Source organism: Pelmatolapia mariae, linkage group LG16_19, assembly GCF_036321145.2.
Source record: "Pelmatolapia mariae isolate MD_Pm_ZW linkage group LG16_19, Pm_UMD_F_2, whole genome shotgun sequence".
NCBI lineage: Eukaryota > Metazoa > Chordata > Actinopteri > Cichliformes > Cichlidae > Pelmatolapia > Pelmatolapia mariae.
The window spans coordinates 49,053,205-49,072,335 of record NC_086241.1 but is presented as its reverse complement, the minus strand read 5'-3'; the positions used below and the strand labels follow the sequence as shown (position 1 = coordinate 49,072,335).

Sequence of the window (19,131 nt, the reverse complement as noted above, 5' to 3'; positions counted from 1 at the left end):
GGTTAACTACAGATTTAAATATTTAACCAAAAAAATCATTATCTCATTCCGTTTTTTTAAAGCTCACCAAGATAAGCTTTGTCAGTTGAAACCCTAAATTATCTGTACCTTACCTTATTTTATTCAGTTCTATATTACTATTTCCGCGTTTACGTTGATACTTGTTGGCTGCCTGCGGGTGTATTCATGGGTGTACTGTGCGTACACAGTTGGGGGAGTAAAGGCTCGGAGGGCCAGTATGGACTCCCCTACTCCCCCTCCAGTAGGAGCAGTTGGTTTATCCCATAGTACTTCCTCAGTTGTTGCGCGTGCCTAGCTTAGCTGGTCTGTGTCACCGGAGTTTCCCTTCCGCTGACGGGCTGCTGTCACACACACACAGGTACCATGTTTTCCCATTCCCGGTGTCTCACCAGGAATTTTGGCCGATCCCTCTCTGCCATCCGCCAGGTAGGCCGCAACCTCATAAAATGTTGTCTTTGCCATTCACAAGGGAATTGTATCCTGCGGCAATTTCTTCCGTTCAGCTCTACTAGAGCTAACGTTAGCATTAGCCGGCTAGTTGCTATAGGCCAAGGAGAGGCCGTAACATTGTAAGCCAAGGACAGTATGACACTTCCGCTCACAAGTACTTGCTGCAGCTTAAAGTTAGAAACCGTACCTTCTGGATGTGTTTGATTTTACCTTTTGACATACGTGTAGGAGGCTTGTGGTTTAGGCAGAGAGTAGTTGATCTATGTTCATGCAAAATCATTAAAAATGATTTCCACAGAATATGCTAGCTGTAAGCTAATTGTATGGATAACATAGCTAGCTGTCATTTTTCCGAGGTCATGTTGTGGTATATGACAGAAAAGTAAGAGTCTGGTAGTGTAGCTTTCTGTGGCTTTGTTTAAAAAAAACTTTCAATTAATCAAGACAAGTCCAGTTAATATAGACTGTCAGGTTGTTAGTGAGATTAGTAGTAAATAATTAAGCGTTAATGTAGCTAAGAATCCCCATGCTGAACACTCAGTCCAGCTGTCGTTCAGGTCATTTTATTGATCATGTCAAAGGTCATCTTACGTCAGTGTGTGGAAGTGACTTTTGACCGCCAGCTTTCTCCAAAACAATTTATTCAAAATTAAAACTGTGGGTACTGTTTAACTTGGTGGATATTTGTGCATTTCCAAAGATTGCAGATGTTTTGTAATGATTAACTTTGTCGTTTTACAGGGGAATAATGTGTTAGCTCGTCGGGCTGCAGCAGGTGTGTATACTTACTGGACAAACATGTTCATCCCCTTCTCTAGAGAAGTTCTTTACATGGTTATCTTGTCATTCCTCGAACAGCTCTGTCAGCTAGCAACTCTGTCATCATCAACAGCAACAATGTGTAAGTGCATACACTCTCTAGAGACTGTCTGAGCTACTGTCAGAATTTGAGGACACTTTTACAAGAAATATGTGATAAATTATCATCAAGTGTGAGTGTTATTCTATTCTTAGCTGGCAAAGTTTAATATAAATTCCATTTATCAGTGTCTCTTTCCTTTTTTCAAATTATCCAATAAACACTGCATGCTTCATGGATATGTTTCTTGTCTGATTGGGGTTTTTTTTCTTCCTCCCTTTTATGTTTAGAAAACATAATCCCCGATCCAGTGTCTTCCAAATTCAGTACTTCAGAACATCTGTAGCCTACAGTAAGTATTAACTTGATTTCGTGAGGCCTTTTTAGCATTTAACATATTAGAACAGTGGACAGAAAACAGGGGAAGACATGCAGTAAATGTCTTCAAGGGAAGTCGAAACTTGGGCTTATAGGTTGTCTGGTCAACCCAGTGATCTAAACTGGCGCCTCAGCATTAACATATTTTAATGTTTCATTTTTACTCTTGTCTAACTGTCACTAAAGCACTTTCACAATACATTGAAATGAATGTCCTTTTACTCGTCTTTGCCCTTCAGGAGATGAAGTTGTCACAGTTAAGACCCCTGCATTTGCAGAATCTGTCACAGAGGGGGATGTGAGGTGGGAGAAAGGTAATGCTTTTAATTCCTAAACATAAACTCATTGTTTCTACTATAGACATGGTAAGATTGTTACAATGTTTTCTCCTTACAGCTGTTGGAGACACTGTCTCTGAGGATGAGGTGGTGTGTGAAATTGAGACCGATAAGGTAAAACTAAATAAATGTTAAACTAATTCAATATGTTTTTTACTGCTGGTCGTTGTTGGACTTTGAGGGCTAGGATATATTTCCTAACTTTACAATCTGTTTTGTATTTACCTCTTCAATACAAAAATGTAAGATTGCAATCAAAAGGTGGTTTTTAAATACATTCTTAATTTCACATGTTTTAGTTTGGCACGTGCCGCCTCACGAAGGTAGACTGTGTGGTATTGGGTTAATATCCTGGAACTTTGTGTATTTCTTTTTATATTTTAAACATTTTTACTGCTTTTCCATGTTATTAGACATCAGTGCAGGTTCCTTCTCCTGCCTCTGGAGTGATCGAGGAGCTTTTGGTCCCAGATGGAGGGAAGGTTGAAGGAGGAACTCCACTTTTTAAGCTTCGAAAAGGAGGTCTGTGGATTTTTGTAACTTTTTTTTTTTTTTTTTTGATTAAACACACTTTAAAGACTGGGTTGTCATAACTGTTCATATCTCCATCTTTTAGCTGGTGCTCCTAAAGCTGCAGAAACTCCAAAAGCCGAAGCTCCAGCTGCTGCAGCCCCTCCACCACCTTCTGCTGCCCCTCCACCCCCTCCCCCTTCATCCGTGGGCCCAATTCCCACAGCCATGCCCCCTGTGCCACCTGTGCCAGCACATGCTATGGACAGCAAACCAGGTTAGTTGCCATCAGACAGACGGTCTGTGTCATGTGAGAACTGTTTTGCTTGACAGCTGCGTTCTTGACCTCCAGCTTACTTGATTAAACGTTGTTTGGTGCTCTTTCGGCAGCAGCTTTCAGCAGTTGTAGACTGTATACTGATGTCCTTTTGCCTCATCAATTCTCACAGTTTCAGCCATCAAGCCCACCCCTGCTCCAACTGCACCAGTGGCACAAGCAGAGGGAGGGGCCAAAGCAGCCAGGACAGAGAGCAGGGTAAAGTGCAAAACATGACATTTAGGTGTATTTGAAAATTTCAGAGTTGTTTGATTTGAATAGTGTAGAGATGAAAAATATGCAACATAATTCTGTGTGTATTTGTTTTTTTTAGGTTAAGATGAACCGCATGAGACTGAGAATTGCCCAGAGACTGAAGGAAGCCCAAAACACCTGCGCTATGTTGACTACGTTTAATGAGGTCGACATGAGGTAGGAAATTCGAAATTAACTGACCTACATTATTAAACGCTCTGTGCTATTTTAGATAATCAATGTGTTCCTTGTTACATGAACACACACAAATGGAAATTTCTAAAGAAAAAAACGACCGACTTTGCAAAGTTTATGAGCCAAACTCTGTGCAACTGTGCAAACGTGTATTTGTTTGTGGTATTTTGTGTATGTATTATACATACTGTATCAGTGTTAAAAGCCAAAGAAACACTTTCACAAATGGTTATAGATTGGAATCTGTCCAGTAGGAAAAGCTTTTTGAAACCCAATATCCTCTTAAACACTGGAATGTAAATATTTGGTCGTAATTCCATCTAAAACGAAGATAAGAATTGTTAAAACAGGTTTTATTAATTTACAAGGAAATGTTATTGTCTGCACTTGCCCCCTGTGCTGAAGAGGACACTTTGAGGATTTCTTTTCCCCGCAAATGTGTGGTGTCAGCTTTCAGCTATTCAGGGTTTTCTATGTATCCTAATTAGATTGACATCGACGGTCTGGAGGAAGACTTCCCAGGCTAGGGCTCATCTGGAGCCGAAGGAGCTAGTCAGAACAGGAGGCTGGAGCATCTGCAGGGGCCCACAGAGACCTGCGCTCTGAGTGGAAGAGCTGCCTCAACCGATATGGGCTTTTATGACAGCCCAATAAGATTTACAGGCTCTAGAAAGTGAAGATTTTTATCGCTTCTTCTCTCCTTTCTCGGAGAGTCTGTGTCTTGGGAGGGGCTAATTACGTTAGCGGCGAAACCCTAGAGCTTCAACAGGGTTAGATACAGGAAAACAAACAATTAAAAGAGATACAAGAGGAAAAATGACCAATAGTGAAACAATTAGCAGGCCCAAAGCTTTTTTTTTTTTACTACTATCAGAGCCAACATTCTTTTATAGCCATCAAAAAGCTATGTGTTAAACTTCAGAAGATACAGTATTTAAAACTCTTAAATAAATACAATAGTGGTGCACTTTGTAGTAGAAACTTGCACAATGGACAATTAAACGCTGCTCTTGTTTGTCAGCATGAGAAATAGGTTTTCATACTTTATTAAATTGTAGCTCAAAGCTTGCTAACCATTGGTTCAAAGATGCTACCTGGCACAGCTCTCTCTCTGTGTCTCAGGAATTTAGACACAGTCAAGTTAGACCAAGACAACCAGAGTAGTTCTGCAGTATTTTGATCTATTAAATGAACTCTGTCAGCGTTAACTGAGCTATAACCACTTAACCAGAGGAATCCTCAAACACGGTTTACACAGACACGTAGACGCTATCCTTCAAATTCATAACTCTGCCGGTGCTAGAACGGCCAACATGAGCCACACTAAACAAGCTAGTTATTTAAATGATATTGTTTATAAAGCTATGTCGTTTAAATGGCCTTTAAAAACTTATGCTAAATTTGTACAGACAATGTTTATCCATGTTCCTTTTAAATGTGCTCAAGTTTGGAGTGTGGTTTTTACTGTTAGACTAGTCAGGTAGTCTTTTTTTTTTTTTTTTTTTTTTTTTTTCTTCTTTTTTTTTTATCACTTCGTAAATTAGTCAGTAGGAATAATTTAATGCCTTACTAGCATGAGTCATGGATTGTCTAAGAAATACTAGTTAAATCCTCAGAAAACCATTAACTTAAAAAATAAAACTACTAAAAAAACTAAAACTACTACTAATCAAGTCAACCAGGGATTGTAATACTATAGAAATGATGGCATTTCTAAGTAGAGTATGGCCATTACATTATATTTTTGGTTATGCACCACCTTTTTGTTTTTAAAGAAATCAAGTTTTATAAATATTTTACATCTTTTCATTCATATTTAATGTGAATATATATTCAAATACTCAGATCTTGATAGACTGCTCTAGTTAGAATTCCCTCCTTTTTTGGATTCCATCAAATCCAGTGTCTGTAGGCTTGAACTCTGCTTAATCCCCAATTTCTTTCAAGTTGATGTTGTTTCTGTTTTTTCCACAGCAACATCACAGAGATGAGGAAGACTTACAAAGATGCTTTCCTGAAAAAGCATAACATCAAGTTGGGCTTCATGTCTGCATTTGTGAAGGCTGCTGCCTACGCTCTTTCTGACCAACCTGCTGTTAATGCCGGTATATATCAACCTCAAAAGAATGAGAACCCTTACTTGGTGGTATCAGTTTCGCACCACTGCTTTGCATGTTTGGTATCAAGTCATAGCAAGTATGTGCGGTGAAGAAAAAGATTTAAGTTTCAGTATCTTTCATTGCCCAACCACAAAACCGACTCTAACTTATTTACTGCTCCTAGACCACCCTGACCTATTTAGATAGACCTCAGTGAAACATGGGTGGTCTATATTTCTGCCCTATCTATAATTGTCTGTGGGTTTTTCTTGCCATGAGTTTTTACTTGCATGTAAGTGAAAATGGTACATAAGAAAAGGAACTTTTGGTTGCATGTAGTAGTGGAGATTCATAGTTTAAATCTGCATGTAGATTTTTCAGTAAGTCTTTCTTGTTTTGTGTTTCCAGTAATTGATGACACAACCAAAGAGATTGTGTACAGGGACTATGTTGATATCAGTGTGGCTGTGGCTACACCAAAGGTAAGACAAGTGAATTTTATGGTCGAGCTCATTGTGAGTGCTTGATGGCTCATTTCTGAAATCTGACTCACGTGACTTTTTTTTTTTTTTTCTCAGGGTTTGGTGGTTCCTGTAATACGAAATGTCGAGGGAATGAACTTTGCTGATATCGAGAATGCCATCAATTTGTTGGGAGAAAAGGTAAGATTGTGAAACATTAAAAATTTTGTTATAGTTTGTTCCTTTCTTCTGTTTCTTTTTCTAAATCCTTGTTGGTAAAGAGTTTCTATCCATGCGTTTCCTCATTATATAAATAATGCATTCTTAGGCCCGTAAGAATGAGCTGGCTGTCGAGGACATGGATGGAGGAACTTTCACCATCAGCAATGGTGGCGTGTTTGGGTCTCTGTTTGGCACCCCTATAATCAACCCACCGCAGTCTGCTATATTAGGCATGCATGGCATCTTTGACAGACCTGTTGCAGTCGGTGGAAAGGTTTGTGCTCTCATTATTAAAAAGGATCATGCATGACAGAATCACTATTTAATGAAAATGTGCTGATAAATCTCTTTTACAGGGTACAGCTTGGTTTATTTACGAATCAGGTTTAACCTTTGTGCACATATCTCACTAACATGCACTGGTCTCCAACTTGACTGGGGAGAAACTTCACATTCAACCTAATATGTACAAACACCATATATTTTTATATACATAAAAATCACTGTAGCGCATACACATTGTGTCAGTAGTTATCTGCTGAATAATATGTTTGATTAAGTTAAGATTGCTTAACTTGTGCACCAAATGTAAAACAATTGTTATTGTGAGACCTGATATACCCGAGACACCGACCAGAGTGCAGTGGGTCAAGCAGGTGGTGGGCAGGTTGCAAAGGCTCACCTGTGATGGCTCTGATTCTCCTGAGACAGGAGGATCTAGCGCTGGGGGTGATAGAGAGCTATCAGTGATTTTTTTGTTTTTGTTTTTTTTTGGGGGGGGGGGGGGTTGGTGTTAATTACCCTCTGTACAGATTTCCTGTTCTCAGTCGTGCCCCCTGCGTACCAAACACCCAGGCAGTAGGAGAGCACGCTCTCCACTGAGGAGCAGTAGAAGGCCAGCAGCAGCTTCTGGTCTAGGTTATTCTTCCTCAGGACAAAGAGGAAGTGCAGCTGCTGCTGGTCCGCCTTTACCAGGGCATTGGACCTGAAACCTTAAGGTGGAAAAAGGATCCCACCTGTTCTACATTTATAACATTTATGATTGTTCCTGGTGTTTTACTGCCAAAACTCAAATATAGTTTTGAAACCTACAAATACGAGAATGTAAATACATTGGAAAAGTGGGAAGTAGTAAATGATTCACATTATGAAGGCTGTCCATTGTTTTGGGTTTTTTTTTTCACATGTACAGTAGAGTTACACTGATCAGGCATAACATTATGACCACCTGCCTAATTTTGTGTTGGCACCCCTTTTGCTGCCATAACAGCCCTCACCCTTTGAGGCATGGACTCCACTAGACCCTTCGCCAAAGTGTCTGGCACCTAGATGTCAGCAACTTTAAGTCCTGTAAGTTGTGAGATGGGGCCTCCATGGATCTGACTTGTTTGTCCAGCACGTCTCACACATGCACGATTGACTTGAGATCTGGGGAATCCATTTTTGCTCCGTGGCAGGGTGCATTATCCTGCTGAAACAGGCCACAGCCATCAGGGACAACTGTTTCAGTGAAAGGGTGAACATGGTCTGGAGCAATGTTTAGATAGGTGGAATGTGTTAAAGTAACATCCACATGTATGACAGGACCCAAGGTTTCCAGCAGAAAATTGTCCAAAGCATCACACTGTCTCTGCCAGGTTCCTATAGTGCATGCTGTTGTCAGGTGTTTTCACAGGATAAGCAACCAGGCCACCTTTTTCCATTCCTCTGTGGTCCAGTTCTGAGGGTCACATGCAAACTGTTGGCGCTCTTATGTTGTTAACAGAGGTCAGCATGGGCAGCCTGATGGTCTCCAGCTATGCAGCCCCATATTCAACAAACTGCGATTGCAACAAGCTCAACGTCCAAAAGAGTAAAAGTCGCTCTCGAGGATGCCGCTGTTCACATTTTGGACCGAGAAGACAAATGGTTTGAAAGAGGAGTAAAAGACGCCATCTACGTCCACTGTAAATGGCTGTCACTGAAAAGAGGTGGTGGGTAACAACACCAACTGTCAGCCATCTAAAGTGTACTCTTGAGATCCCTTCCCACGGTCTTCAAACCCCATTCACATCTTGTGTTAGGTGACCTCAATAGGCCACGTGATGGGGTGGGGCAAGGTCTGATAGTGGTTTCACCTGAAACCTCGGGTGGTATAACCCACACCTCTTTTAACACTTTGGCTCACATGATTTATAGTGGGTCAACAACCGCCTCCTAAGAGACGACCCCCACTAGGGTTTAATACCTGGGCCTCTCTGGCTTTTGGTTTTTCATTTTAAAAAAGTTAAAAAGAAGGTGGCTGAACTTCTTTAAGCGCTTACCATGACCTGGATGACTGAGAACCTACACAGACAGCTCGTCTGCCCACACAGGCCAGCATTGGTTTCTCATGTGTATCAGTGAGCCTTGGCAGCCCATGACCCTGATCGCTGATTCACCACTGTTCCCTCCTTGTATCACTTTTGATTGATACTGACCACTGCAGACTGGGGATACCCCACCAGAGCTGCAGTTTTGGAGATTCTGTGTTGTCAAGGCATCACAATTTTCCTGCTTCTAACACATCAACTTTGAGGACAAAACGTTCACTTGCTCACTAATACATCTCACCCGCTAACAGGTGCCATGCTGAAGAGATAATCAGTATTATTCATGTCACCTGTGATTTCTCATAATGCTGTACCTGATTAGTGTATATCATTATGACTCTCTTTTTTATTAAACTAAATTTTATGGACAATATTATCAAGTAAGTTAAGTCTTCACTTTCTTCATCATTATCGTTTGGTTGTGTCTTGTAGGTGGAAATCCGTCCAATGATGTATGTTGCCCTGACGTATGATCATCGGCTGATTGATGGAAGAGAGGCTGTCACTTTCCTGCGCAAGATCAAGTCAGTGGTGGAGGACCCCAGGGTGCTGCTCCTTGACATGTAAACCTCTGTGAACTCCAGGCCCAAACAAACAAACCACCCCACACAAATAGTGGCTGTACTCATCTGACGAACATTACTACATGTAATTATATAATGTGTTGTTGTATTGGTTAACTACAGGAGGGAAAAAAAGAAGACAACACTTGGGTTGTGCAATGGACATTTGCAAAGCTAGCAGTGATAAAGGGTTTTGTGCTGCTGTGGAGAATTGTTGGGGTCTGGGGTTTCTGGTGCTGGTCTATAGATCAAAAAAAGAAAAGAAAATTCTCATACTCATGTGCGCCATATGTCGTTTTCTACATAGGACTGAAAGATTTTCAACTTATTGTGAGACGAATGGCAGACATAGATAAAACTCCATAGATTAATTTTATTGTTTTAGCTGAGAGAAGAACAAAGAGCACATATTGGGCTAGAAACCAAGAAAAGCTGTTCTAAAATCTCCAAAGTGATGAAGTCCTCAGAGAATTTACGCCACCTGTTCAGAATAAAAGAAAAATTCTCATTTTGCTGTGTAAGAAAAACTATTTAAGGAAAAAAAAGAACATTTTAAACAATAAAAGCTGAATTACTCGACTGTAGTCCTTGTCTGGGTTTGTTTTATTCCTTCCAGATTAACCTAAAGGAATAGATGGCTTAGAAAGTAGCTGATTGACGTGTTTCAAATGAGGGGTGGATATGTTGGTTTGTAACATGAATGATAAAAATATGGCATGCTATGGGATGTAATCCAGCCCAGTGGATGGTTTTGTTTAAAAAATGTTTGAAATGTCCACTGCAATTTACACCAGAAAACATTCTTGCAAGTGCTTAAGAACCGATTGTTTTGCATAAGTTTGGTCAGAAATGCCAGATGTCTGACTCATTGTTAGCTTGGAGGCGGCCTTACTCACAAATTACCCGTGATCTATCTTAGTACGCACAAAGTTCTGTAGGCCAAAGCGCCATGCTGACACACTGCTTTGAGTTATGACAGTAGTGTTCCTTTGTAATGGCACATTGTGTAACTGCAGTTATTTTTCTGAAGACATCTCAAGCTGTTAATGTGTTTTGTAAATTAAAGGTTGATTTAATGTGAACTTTTTAGAATCCAGTTGTAATTCTACTAAAAGAAAGTGGGAAATGTTGGCAAGGATTTTGAAGTTGGAGCTGCAAGGCAGTAGGAGGAGAGACCACAGAGAAGATTAACTGATGTAGTGGAGGAGCACATGAGAAGGACTTGTGTGACAGAAGAGAATGATCTGCTGTGTTGACCCCTAAAGGCACCGGCTAGAGGAAAAATGCAAAGTAGTTTTACATTTCTGACCCATTTGAGATCAATTTGCACCTCATGTGATTTAAAATCAAACACTTCTGGTTTAAATGTAACCAACCAGAAAATTAGATAAGGCTCCATTAAGAAATATTGCTCAACATTGATGTGAACTCCCTGTGCCTTTAAAATATGATATAGTGTAAAATAAATACTTTTATAATAACATGAATACGAGGTGCTTGTTTGGTAGTTTGTTCTAAGCATCTTGTCAAGCCCCAGTGGATTTATGCTGTCCTCTCTTAAACTGACTCATAATCTGTTTCTGTGGGGGCGATACCATCTGTTGTAAATAACTTTTTTATAGTAGTTTCTGAACATACACTCACTGACCACTTTATTAGGTACATTATTGCTAGTAATGGGTTGAACCTCCTTTCACCTTAAGAACTCGCTTAATTCCCCATGAATTAAGCTTTTTTTTTTGATTCAGCAACATGCTGGAAACATTTCCCAGAGACTTTGGTCCATACTGTCGTGATAGCATCACAGGGCTGCTGCAGATTTATTGGCTGCACACCCATGACACAAAACTTTCATTCCACTACATCATAAATGTGGTCTATTGGACTGAGATCTGGTAACTGTGGAGGCCACTGTGGATACTCAAACTAGCCCCCGTGTCACCAATAACTGCACCATGTTCAAAGTCACTTAACCCACCTTTATTTCCCCATTCTGGTGCTTGGTTTGAACTTGACCACGTCTTCATGCCTAAAAGCACTGAATTGCTGCCACATGATTGGCTTATCAGCTTAATGTTGGGGCTAATGTGCAGTTAAACAGGCTTACCCAACAAAGTGATCAGAGAGTGTAGGTATCCATGTCAATATCTGTACATTTTGAGTCATACTGCTGCAAATCTAATCTCAATAGGTTTAATGTATCCCTGATAGTATTACTGTTGTTTTAAAACAGTGGAGCCTTAAGACTCAGTGACAGACTTTGTGAACATATCCCAATGTACACCAAGGAAACACAACTCCTGAAGGGAAGGAAATGTCAACTTAAATGTAAGTTTCAGAGTGGCCTGTGGAGGTCCACAGCTATGGAGTGAACTTGAAAGCACAATAAAAACCCTTCTCTGTCTTTAAAAAGTGTTTTGCACCGTAGCCGCTACTAAAATATGTTTAATCCCAGTACAGCTGGGATTTTACAAAATCTGCAACAGCTTTACACTTGAAGTCCACACCCTAATGAATCTATACTTTTTATATTTTCATGTACCACTATCTAGAGATGTAATCATTTAATGTTATGATACTTTAAGATCTAGGTTAGTATGAGAATGCATGTTCAAAATTATATTTTAGGTATTATGCATGTATTTTCTGGTGTTTTGGGTCCCTGGTTATGAGCCCTGGATATCTTTTGGGGAGTCCCACTTCACAAATGGCTACTTTATATGTAATCATATTTGAAAAAGTTTAAAATTAATTTGAATAAACCAAAACTTAAAATTGTGCCAATCTTTGGAAGCAGTAATGGCCTATTTATGAATGATAACCCAAAATGACAAAGGCTTCATAACAGGAAGGGATGTTCAAAGAAGATGTAACAATTTATTGCCTATTTATTCATTCTTCATTATTGTTTTTCTACATCAAGTAATCCAAAATTAGTAATTTTTTCAATTGTCACGTTAGGTTTAGTTGGCATCAGTTTTCATGCACGGTGATACTGAACTTGTAAAACTATCAAAATTACATCAAATATATATTAAGTTACATCTCAAGGGTTTAAAATAATCCATCTTGTTTCACTGTCCATGTGACAGTTCACCATTTTTGTTTCAGTTTTTATTTTGTCATATTTCTTTGGGAAGCACAAAATTCAAATGAAACCAGTATGCGGTGCTACAACTGTTAGGGCCACGTTAGGATGCTCGGATTCAGCCCAGAGTTTCAAGTCCAGTGTAACACACAGGGATCATCTCCTGCTAGCAGCTCAGAGCCTTCCAGGAAACTCCATTGAAAAAGGGATGACATTTGATGTCACTTACACCCCCACCTCCAGAGCCCAGGCGATAACCAGCATCGAACTGGAGTAACTGTAAGTGAAAATGAGTAGAAACACAGTTTAAAACATTTTTGAATACACCCTTTATAACAAAAGCCTAGCAGATCTTTCAACCCTTAACTCTAACCTCGGTAAGCAGAGAAGCGGCCGCGGTGCTCAGGTGGTCAGGGATGAGCAGCTGAGTGTGGGAGTGGATTCCTGCTGGGTGGAGCTGCCACAAAGGCTGCGGGAGAGTCAGAACCAATATTTTGCAGGGATGGTACAAAACTTACAAAATTCAAAAGTTGCAGACTATTACATTATTAATATGCTTGGAGAGCGTTTAGCTTACCATTCCTGTAAGAAGTTCGAACAGCAAAGCCCCAAGACTCCACCAATCGCAAGACTCTGTGATCCGGGACACTCCGCCAATTTCTGTCAACAAACATCAAGCTGAGCTGAGTTCAGTTATCACTGATGTTCCCTGAAGGTGTGTTTCTTGTTATCGCTTTATATTCACTTGCAATGTGTCGAGTTGGTTGAGATGAATTTAAAAGGCTCTACAGCTGAGTGAATGTGGCTCAGCCAATAGAGTGGCCAATTTCCTAATTGGAACGTTGGTGGTTTGATCCCTGGCTGCTCCAGGCTGTGTGGCAAAGTATTTTTGGGCACGACACTGAACCTCTGAGTTTGTCCTGATGCTGGATCACAGTGTGAATGTTAGACAGAGAGCACTTAGATGTAGAAAAATGTCCTTGTGTGAAGGTGTTTTGTATAAGAAGAGTAGAAAAGTGATATATAGAGACCTCTCCACTTACCATGAAGTACCCGACTTCTTGTTCAGGACAAAGCGGACCAAATGGACATTGCCACTAGGTGGCAGTTTATGCTAAGGAGTAAGCAAGGGTGCCAGCTTAGAGTGAAGTCTTACCGGGAGCACAGTACATCTGTTCCATGGCTTTGGAGCTGATCTCTGACTGAACCTCACTCCACTGGCTGAAGAACGTCAAACACACCTTACCTGTGAGAACAATATAGCAAGTTAAACTCAAATTCAGCACAAATTGGGTTTTTTATCATGTGGTCTTTGACAGTTGCTAGATTTGATAGCCTTACCGTTGCTAGTGAGCAGAACATTTCTAGGGTTAAGATCCCGACACAGGATGCCTTGCTGATGCAAACTCTCCAAGGCCAACAAGATCTGTGCCCCCCAGATGCGCACTTCATTCTCAGGAAGCCCCCAACAGGTCTGCATGGTCTTATCTGCAGCCCCGGGCGACTTGATAGGGAACCGAGGCAGATGGCACCAGCCATCCACCTCTATGAGCTGGTCTTCTCTTTCACCATCTGGTCTTTCTGATTTTACAAAACCATCCACATCCTCTCGCTTCCTGTTGGGCGGGGCATCATGAGGGCCAGAGGATAACCAGCCTACAAATGATCCCTTTGTTGTAGGCGCACGCTTCTCTCCAGGGCTTAGCAGCTCACGGGCTTCCTCTACTCCTTCTTTTGCCTCACTTGGGCAGGCTTCCCCTTTATTACTGAGCCCTGATAAAGCCAAGGGAACCCTGGAAAACATGTGCTTTTTTTCTGTAACACTGAGGCAGAGGGGAGCTGAGGAAGGCCAAGAACTGTCCGAGGTGATCTGTGTATCTGTGTGGTCAGAAAATACTACTCTGTCTGTGCTTCTGATAACTACCATTCCATTTCTTTCTTCCACAGTGGGACTGCTGCGTTCCTGCTTTGTGTTTAATTCTGCTGAGTTTACACCTAAAACAGATCCCTGGGGAGAGCCATTCATATCCCATGAAGCCCTGCCATGGATCTGGGTTTGGCAATGAAGAGGAAGATGCAAGATGGCAGGACTAGAACTCAAAACATTTTCACCGTTTTGTGACCCTGCTTTAATAAACGAGTCCTGATTCGTATGAGGTGCAGTTCGTTCTAGGGATAATTCAGCGTCAGTCACTGCATAGGGGTTTGTTTTCTCACAGTTGTGCACTGGATCCGCAGCTTTCCAAGCCACTTCGAATTCGGAGCTGCACTCTATCAGCCCCATTCCAGGTTTCTTTTTATGGAGCTCTGACATGACGTCGAGAGCTTGACTGACACGAGCGCAGGAGAGAGGAAGAGCTGGCTTTTCCTGAGTTTCGCTGGAGTGCAAACACAAACTAGGAGCTGGTGGATGGATGTGAGTTTTGACCTGTGTCCTCGTCGGGCCAGACAGCAGAGTGAGCCGATCAAGCTTGGTGTAAAAAGACGCCGCAGAGCGTGTGTTCTGCAGACAACCCGTCTCCTCGATGTAGGAGTGAGTCCCGCAGCTCTCCAGTCGCTGCTGCGTCTCATCCCACAAGGTAGGGAAGTCTGCATCGGGGCTTTCATCGTTTAGTTTCTCAGGAATCGCCGCTGCACTTCTGCTATGCTGGTAGTCTGCGCTGATTGCAGGTGAGGTCCGGCTGGTCTTCAGCTTGGTGTTATGATGGCGAGAAGCGAAGCATTCTGGGTGTTCCTTGGCCTTCTCGTTCCTCAGTTTATGCAGCTTGGAGAAAAGCCTCCCACCTATAGAGAAGGAGCAATGCAAAAAACAAACAAAACAAAAGAAAAAAACCTCTATATTACACTCCATTATTGTTACCAAAAATCCATCCACATTTTTCCAGCAGCAGTGAGAGCAGTGGTTAAACGCTCACCTTTGACATGCTCCAAATGCAGATACACAGCATCCTCACTGACGTAATATCTTAGCAGCTTAACCATGTATGGCACCCCTTGAGGAATGATGGTTGGCTGGTCCCTGCTCTCCCAGCTAGACTTAACCAGGCTCTGGAACATAATGAGGATGACTCATATAGTTATATATAAATTAGCATTTTCTAGATGAGTAAGACGCAGGTGCATTATTACTCATTCAGGCGTAGATTAACCACTGCTTGGATTGACCCTTTAGGTCCAAGTGCCTGTCTGCTGCAATGTCTATCTGTACACTGAAATATGAGGTGCACTAGCACTGGCTAAAAGGGTGAGAGCTCTTAGGCTTGATTAATGTGGAGTGATACTCTGGGAGACAATCAGCATCGACTAGCCTGCAACAGAATACAACAACGGTGTTGCTGCTAGACAGCAACCCTCCCCCTCAAATCATCTCAACTATCTGTGGACACGTGTTGGCCAATGGATGTGTTTTTATAGGTATAATTTTGTTGATCAACTGGCTACTATAGAGCACACACTCACCTTTACCACAAATGTCTCCTTGTTGACCATACTTTGCACAATTAGGACCTTAAGAATGAGAAATAACACCTTTAGCCTTCCACATAAAAGCAGGTAAATTATTACAGCAAGTTTCAAGGTTGGAGCGCAGTTGATCATTGACACTTTCACTGTGTACTACAAGGAGTGCAAAAAGGCAAAAGAAACAATAAAAATCAAAATTAAAACAAAAGTCTTTCATACCTTGTCAGCCACACCCACAACCTTACACATCTCCAGATCCTCCACGGGTGAACTCAGGTGTCTGATTGGACGGAACCTCAGACTGCTGTAGCCCTGATGACACAGAAATCAACCAGATCTCAAGTAAGAATTTAAAACTTGGTTTGTGATAGTAGGCACTAAATGTTTTGTCCTTTGAGAAAAGTACAAGCAAGGAATGCTGAGCTACAATATGTTACAACCCTGCATACAGATTAACAAACAATATGCCTTTTTTCTTCTCTTAAAAGCAGCAAAGGATGATTGTCTTACCCCTAAATGAGAGCTCCCTTTTCCCAGGTTATCCTGTAGATGTGTTATAAAGATTTCTTCTGCTCTCTTCAAATACTGGGTTGTTTTCCTCTTCACAGCCTCCCGACGATCCTTGTTCGGATCCACTGCAAAACAATTAAACTCAGTCTCACACCAGTAAAAGTGGGTAAAACCTTGGCTTTGGGAATATATTAAATGCCACAAAGTACCTTTGATCTATAAAACAGCAGCACACACCTAAAATATTTGGCCAGCAAGCAAATCTGTGCTTAACCTTTGGTTTATGACTTCCTGTTTTTATACTCGTTCACATCTTCCCATCACATGTCTTGTGCAAACATGCATTTCCATGTTCCCTATTCACTCTGTCACACAGAAAAGAGACCGGATATTTTCCACTTACATTGAACCCCATTTAGCAGCAGGTCCACGCCGTTCTTGTAGTAACTGAAAGCTGCCTCATAGTCCTCATTCACCTCACTGTCCAGTGCCATGCGGATCTGCTTGGCCGCCTCCACCAAGTAATCTCTTTTTGCCATCACTTCTTCTTTTGGACCCGTCAAGGTCCAGCTGGGCCTGTGCATAGCAGGGAAAGTTAGACATTACTCTTAAATAAATGGAACTAAATTCAAATATAGTTGAGATATGAGCAAACTGCCTAATCACAGAAACAGAAACTGAATATAAAACTTGGGTATGTTAATCACACTGCTGCTGTGATTCTTTTAAAATGATATTAAAACAACACAACCGTTCAGATTACCTTTTCTCTTCAGTCTTATCAACAGCAGGGCTCATCTCTGCCCTCAATCACTGGAATCAGAGCGTGTCTGCTCCCAGTGACTCCAAAACGTGGGTCTCTGCAGAAAGGCATGATCATCTGAGCGAGCACAAGCAAAGAGTTAACCGTCAGAGCAGAACAGGAAGTGAGTGCAGGCTTTGCTCTTCTATTTGTGATGAATGGAAAGAAGCAGAGCAGAAAATGTCCAAGATGACAGAGAGATGACTCAGAGCACTGAGGCTCATAGCTGTATGTCTAATAAATGCAATATTTTTTCCTTAAAACATGATAAAAATGCAAAGGCATGCCCGAAAAAGGTGTACACACAAGGACTCCCAACTGTACATGCTATAAAAACTGGGGTAATGGAATCCCATGGTTATACAAATCACATGACAGTGATCACTTCCATGTAGCAAAAAAGTATGTGCTAACAAGAGGCTTGATTAAATTTTTAGTATGCCATTTATAACATTAAATGAATTAATTACCAGGTTGCATGTGGAAGCTATGGCTCAAAATAAAACCTTCTATATATGAACATCCTATATCCCCCCCTCCTCCTCCAGTTCAGTCTACACTGAAACATCAGAGCCATACACACCCCATCCAGCCGTGGAGGCGTCATCATCTGAGAAGTGTGAGCCACACAGACCCATCTGCAGTCTCCTCCATTATAATCCATCATCTTCACAACATTCACCTCATAGCCAGTAAGCTAGCAGTGTATCATAATACATAAGTGCACTAACACCACAGAAAACACGTGTAACCCGCACAAATGCACGCTGTGTACCTGATGCAAGGCGAGCATGGCCTGGACCCTCCGCCCCAGCAGCAGCATCAGCAGCAGCAGCAGCAGCCCGTGTCTTTAGCAACCAGAACACATCATCCCACAAGCAGGACAGGAGGAGAGAGCTCAGGCGAGGCTGCTGATTGGCTGAGCATGATGTCACTTTAGGGTACCGTTCCACACACAGAGACCACTTCCCTCCTGTCATCCTGACAGATGCTAGAGGATTTAAAGAGACAGTGCTGTATTTCTGTTGACTGACTGAAGGCTATTTTCAGCCCAGATTTATTTATTTATTTCATTAAAAATAATGGATTTTCCTCAGATTTCTCCAGACGAATCACATTTAAAATTATTCATTTTATACAACAATCGATTTTTTATTTTTATTTTTTTAAATGTCGACCATGTACAGTTAATGAAAGGTTCCTCCTGTTTAGAATTGATAAGCTGCTGGGTTTCAGTGGGTACTTGGTACCAGATGGAGCCAGGCTCCAACCAGAGCACAAAGGCAAGTCCTCCCCCACCCCCTCACCCACCCAAGGGAGGGATTGGGTTACGGAAGTGGGAGGAAACTCCAGCATGTCCCTGGAAGAAGGGGGAGAAAGAGGGGCATGAGATCAAATGCTGTAACCTTATCCAAAAGGGGAGGGGTATTAGTCACCACAGAGGTTTTTTTTTTTTTTTTAACCCATCCACAATTAAATCAAATCAAATTTTATTTTGTTTTAATTCAAACTGAAGCAAAATAACCCAGTTGAATGATAAACTTTGATTTTAGCACAATGTAAGACAACATTTATGACAGTCACAATACAGGAGACCAAGAAGATGTCCGGGTGTTGAATGTTTCATGATAGGAACCATGATGTCACTGCGTTTGTAGATCCTCTGATTAGTGGGATTGTATGCAAGCTGACAAATTTCTCCTGAAATATCTGTAAGATAATTCTCACTTCCCTCAGTGTCATAGGTAGTAGAACTTCAAAGTGTCTGGCCTGGTGACATAGATACCGTTTCCTACAGTTACAGCCATGTACACAGTTGTTGTCTTTTGTATTTTTGTTTTATTGAAAGAGCAGCATTAAAGACAAAGCAGTTGTGCTCTTGCTTGAAGAGTGACAGCTGCTGTTATCTGTAGTCTAATACCCCTCTTATTATCTTAGCTAAACCATGTGCCATCATTTCACGGCCATAAACAATTTATTAGAACAGCATCACTGACCCTTGAGATTAGTGCACGTGTGTGCATTATGTTTACTATCCTTGGACTACTACAGGTCCATGACAGGGTTCCTGTTGTTTGTTTTCTTTATTTAATCTGATGTATGAAAAAAACAGAATTAAAAGATGATTATGGCGAATCTTTATCTCAGTACTTATGGTGAGAAACTTGCGTTTTTAGTATCAGAAAGTAAATCCTGTATGAAGCTGGGGTTTTCTGTGAAATGTGTGTATATGTTTATTTACATCGCATGA

The 19,131-nt window shown here is 41.3% G+C and overlaps 2 protein-coding genes across 3 annotated transcripts; one reads left to right on the top strand and one right to left on the bottom strand.

Annotated features, from left to right (window-relative positions):
- Positions 1–308: 308 nt before the first annotated feature.
- Positions 309–9,597, top strand: dlst (dihydrolipoamide S-succinyltransferase). Its single transcript, XM_063499213.1, has 15 exons — positions 309–447; positions 1,213–1,246; positions 1,330–1,372; positions 1,621–1,682; positions 1,948–2,022; positions 2,105–2,160; positions 2,460–2,568; positions 2,663–2,833; positions 3,006–3,091; positions 3,207–3,304; positions 5,297–5,427; positions 5,830–5,903; positions 6,000–6,083; positions 6,211–6,378; positions 8,888–9,597. The coding sequence occupies exons 1-15, from the start codon at positions 385–387 to the stop codon at positions 9,020–9,022; spliced, it is 1,389 nt and encodes a 462-aa protein (XP_063355283.1). The 5' UTR covers positions 309–384; the 3' UTR covers positions 9,023–9,597.
- Positions 9,598–11,905: 2,308 nt separating this feature from the next.
- rps6kl1 (ribosomal protein S6 kinase-like 1) lies at positions 11,906–17,765 on the bottom strand. 2 transcript variants are annotated; one of them, XM_063498144.1, is made up of 12 exons: positions 17,656–17,765; positions 16,842–16,958; positions 16,482–16,654; positions 16,079–16,203; positions 15,788–15,880; positions 15,566–15,613; positions 15,022–15,154; positions 13,448–14,890; positions 13,263–13,352; positions 12,684–12,766; positions 12,480–12,575; positions 11,906–12,383 (listed from the first exon to the last, which is right to left on the bottom strand). In XM_063498144.1, the coding sequence occupies exons 2-12, from the start codon at positions 16,874–16,876 to the stop codon at positions 12,273–12,275; spliced, it is 2,430 nt and encodes an 809-aa protein (XP_063354214.1). In that variant the 5' UTR covers positions 16,877–16,958; positions 17,656–17,765; the 3' UTR covers positions 11,906–12,272. The 2 variants fall into 2 exon arrangements, with proteins under 2 accessions (XP_063354214.1, XP_063354215.1); XM_063498145.1 differs by lacking the exon at positions 17,656–17,765 and adding an exon at positions 17,464–17,632.
- Between the last annotated feature and the right edge of the window lie 1,366 nt (positions 17,766–19,131).

What these genes read in the sequence shown, in the direction of transcription:
- dlst (XM_063499213.1), top strand. Translation starts at nt 385, where the DNA reads ATGTTTTCCCATTCCCGGTGTCTCACCAGGAATTTTGGCCGATCCCTC. An exon ending in ATCATCAACAGCAACAATGT is followed by an intron (nt 1,373 to 1,620) that starts GTAAGTGCATAC and finishes TTTTATGTTTAG; the next exon opens with AAAACATAATCCCCGATCCA. An exon ending in TGGCTGTGGCTACACCAAAG is followed by an intron (nt 5,904 to 5,999) that starts GTAAGACAAGTG and finishes TTTTTTTCTCAG; the next exon opens with GGTTTGGTGGTTCCTGTAAT.
- rps6kl1 (XM_063498144.1), bottom strand. Translation starts at nt 16,876, where the DNA reads ATGAGCCCTGCTGTTGATAAGACTGAAGAGAAAAG. An exon ending in AAGGGAGCTCTCATTTAGGG is followed by an intron (nt 15,881 to 16,078) that starts GTAAGACAATCA and finishes CTGTGTCATCAG; the next exon opens with GGCTACAGCAGTCTGAGGTT. An exon ending in TGTTCTGCTCACTAGCAACG is followed by an intron (nt 13,353 to 13,447) that starts GTAAGGCTATCA and finishes TTGTTCTCACAG; the next exon opens with GTAAGGTGTGTTTGACGTTC.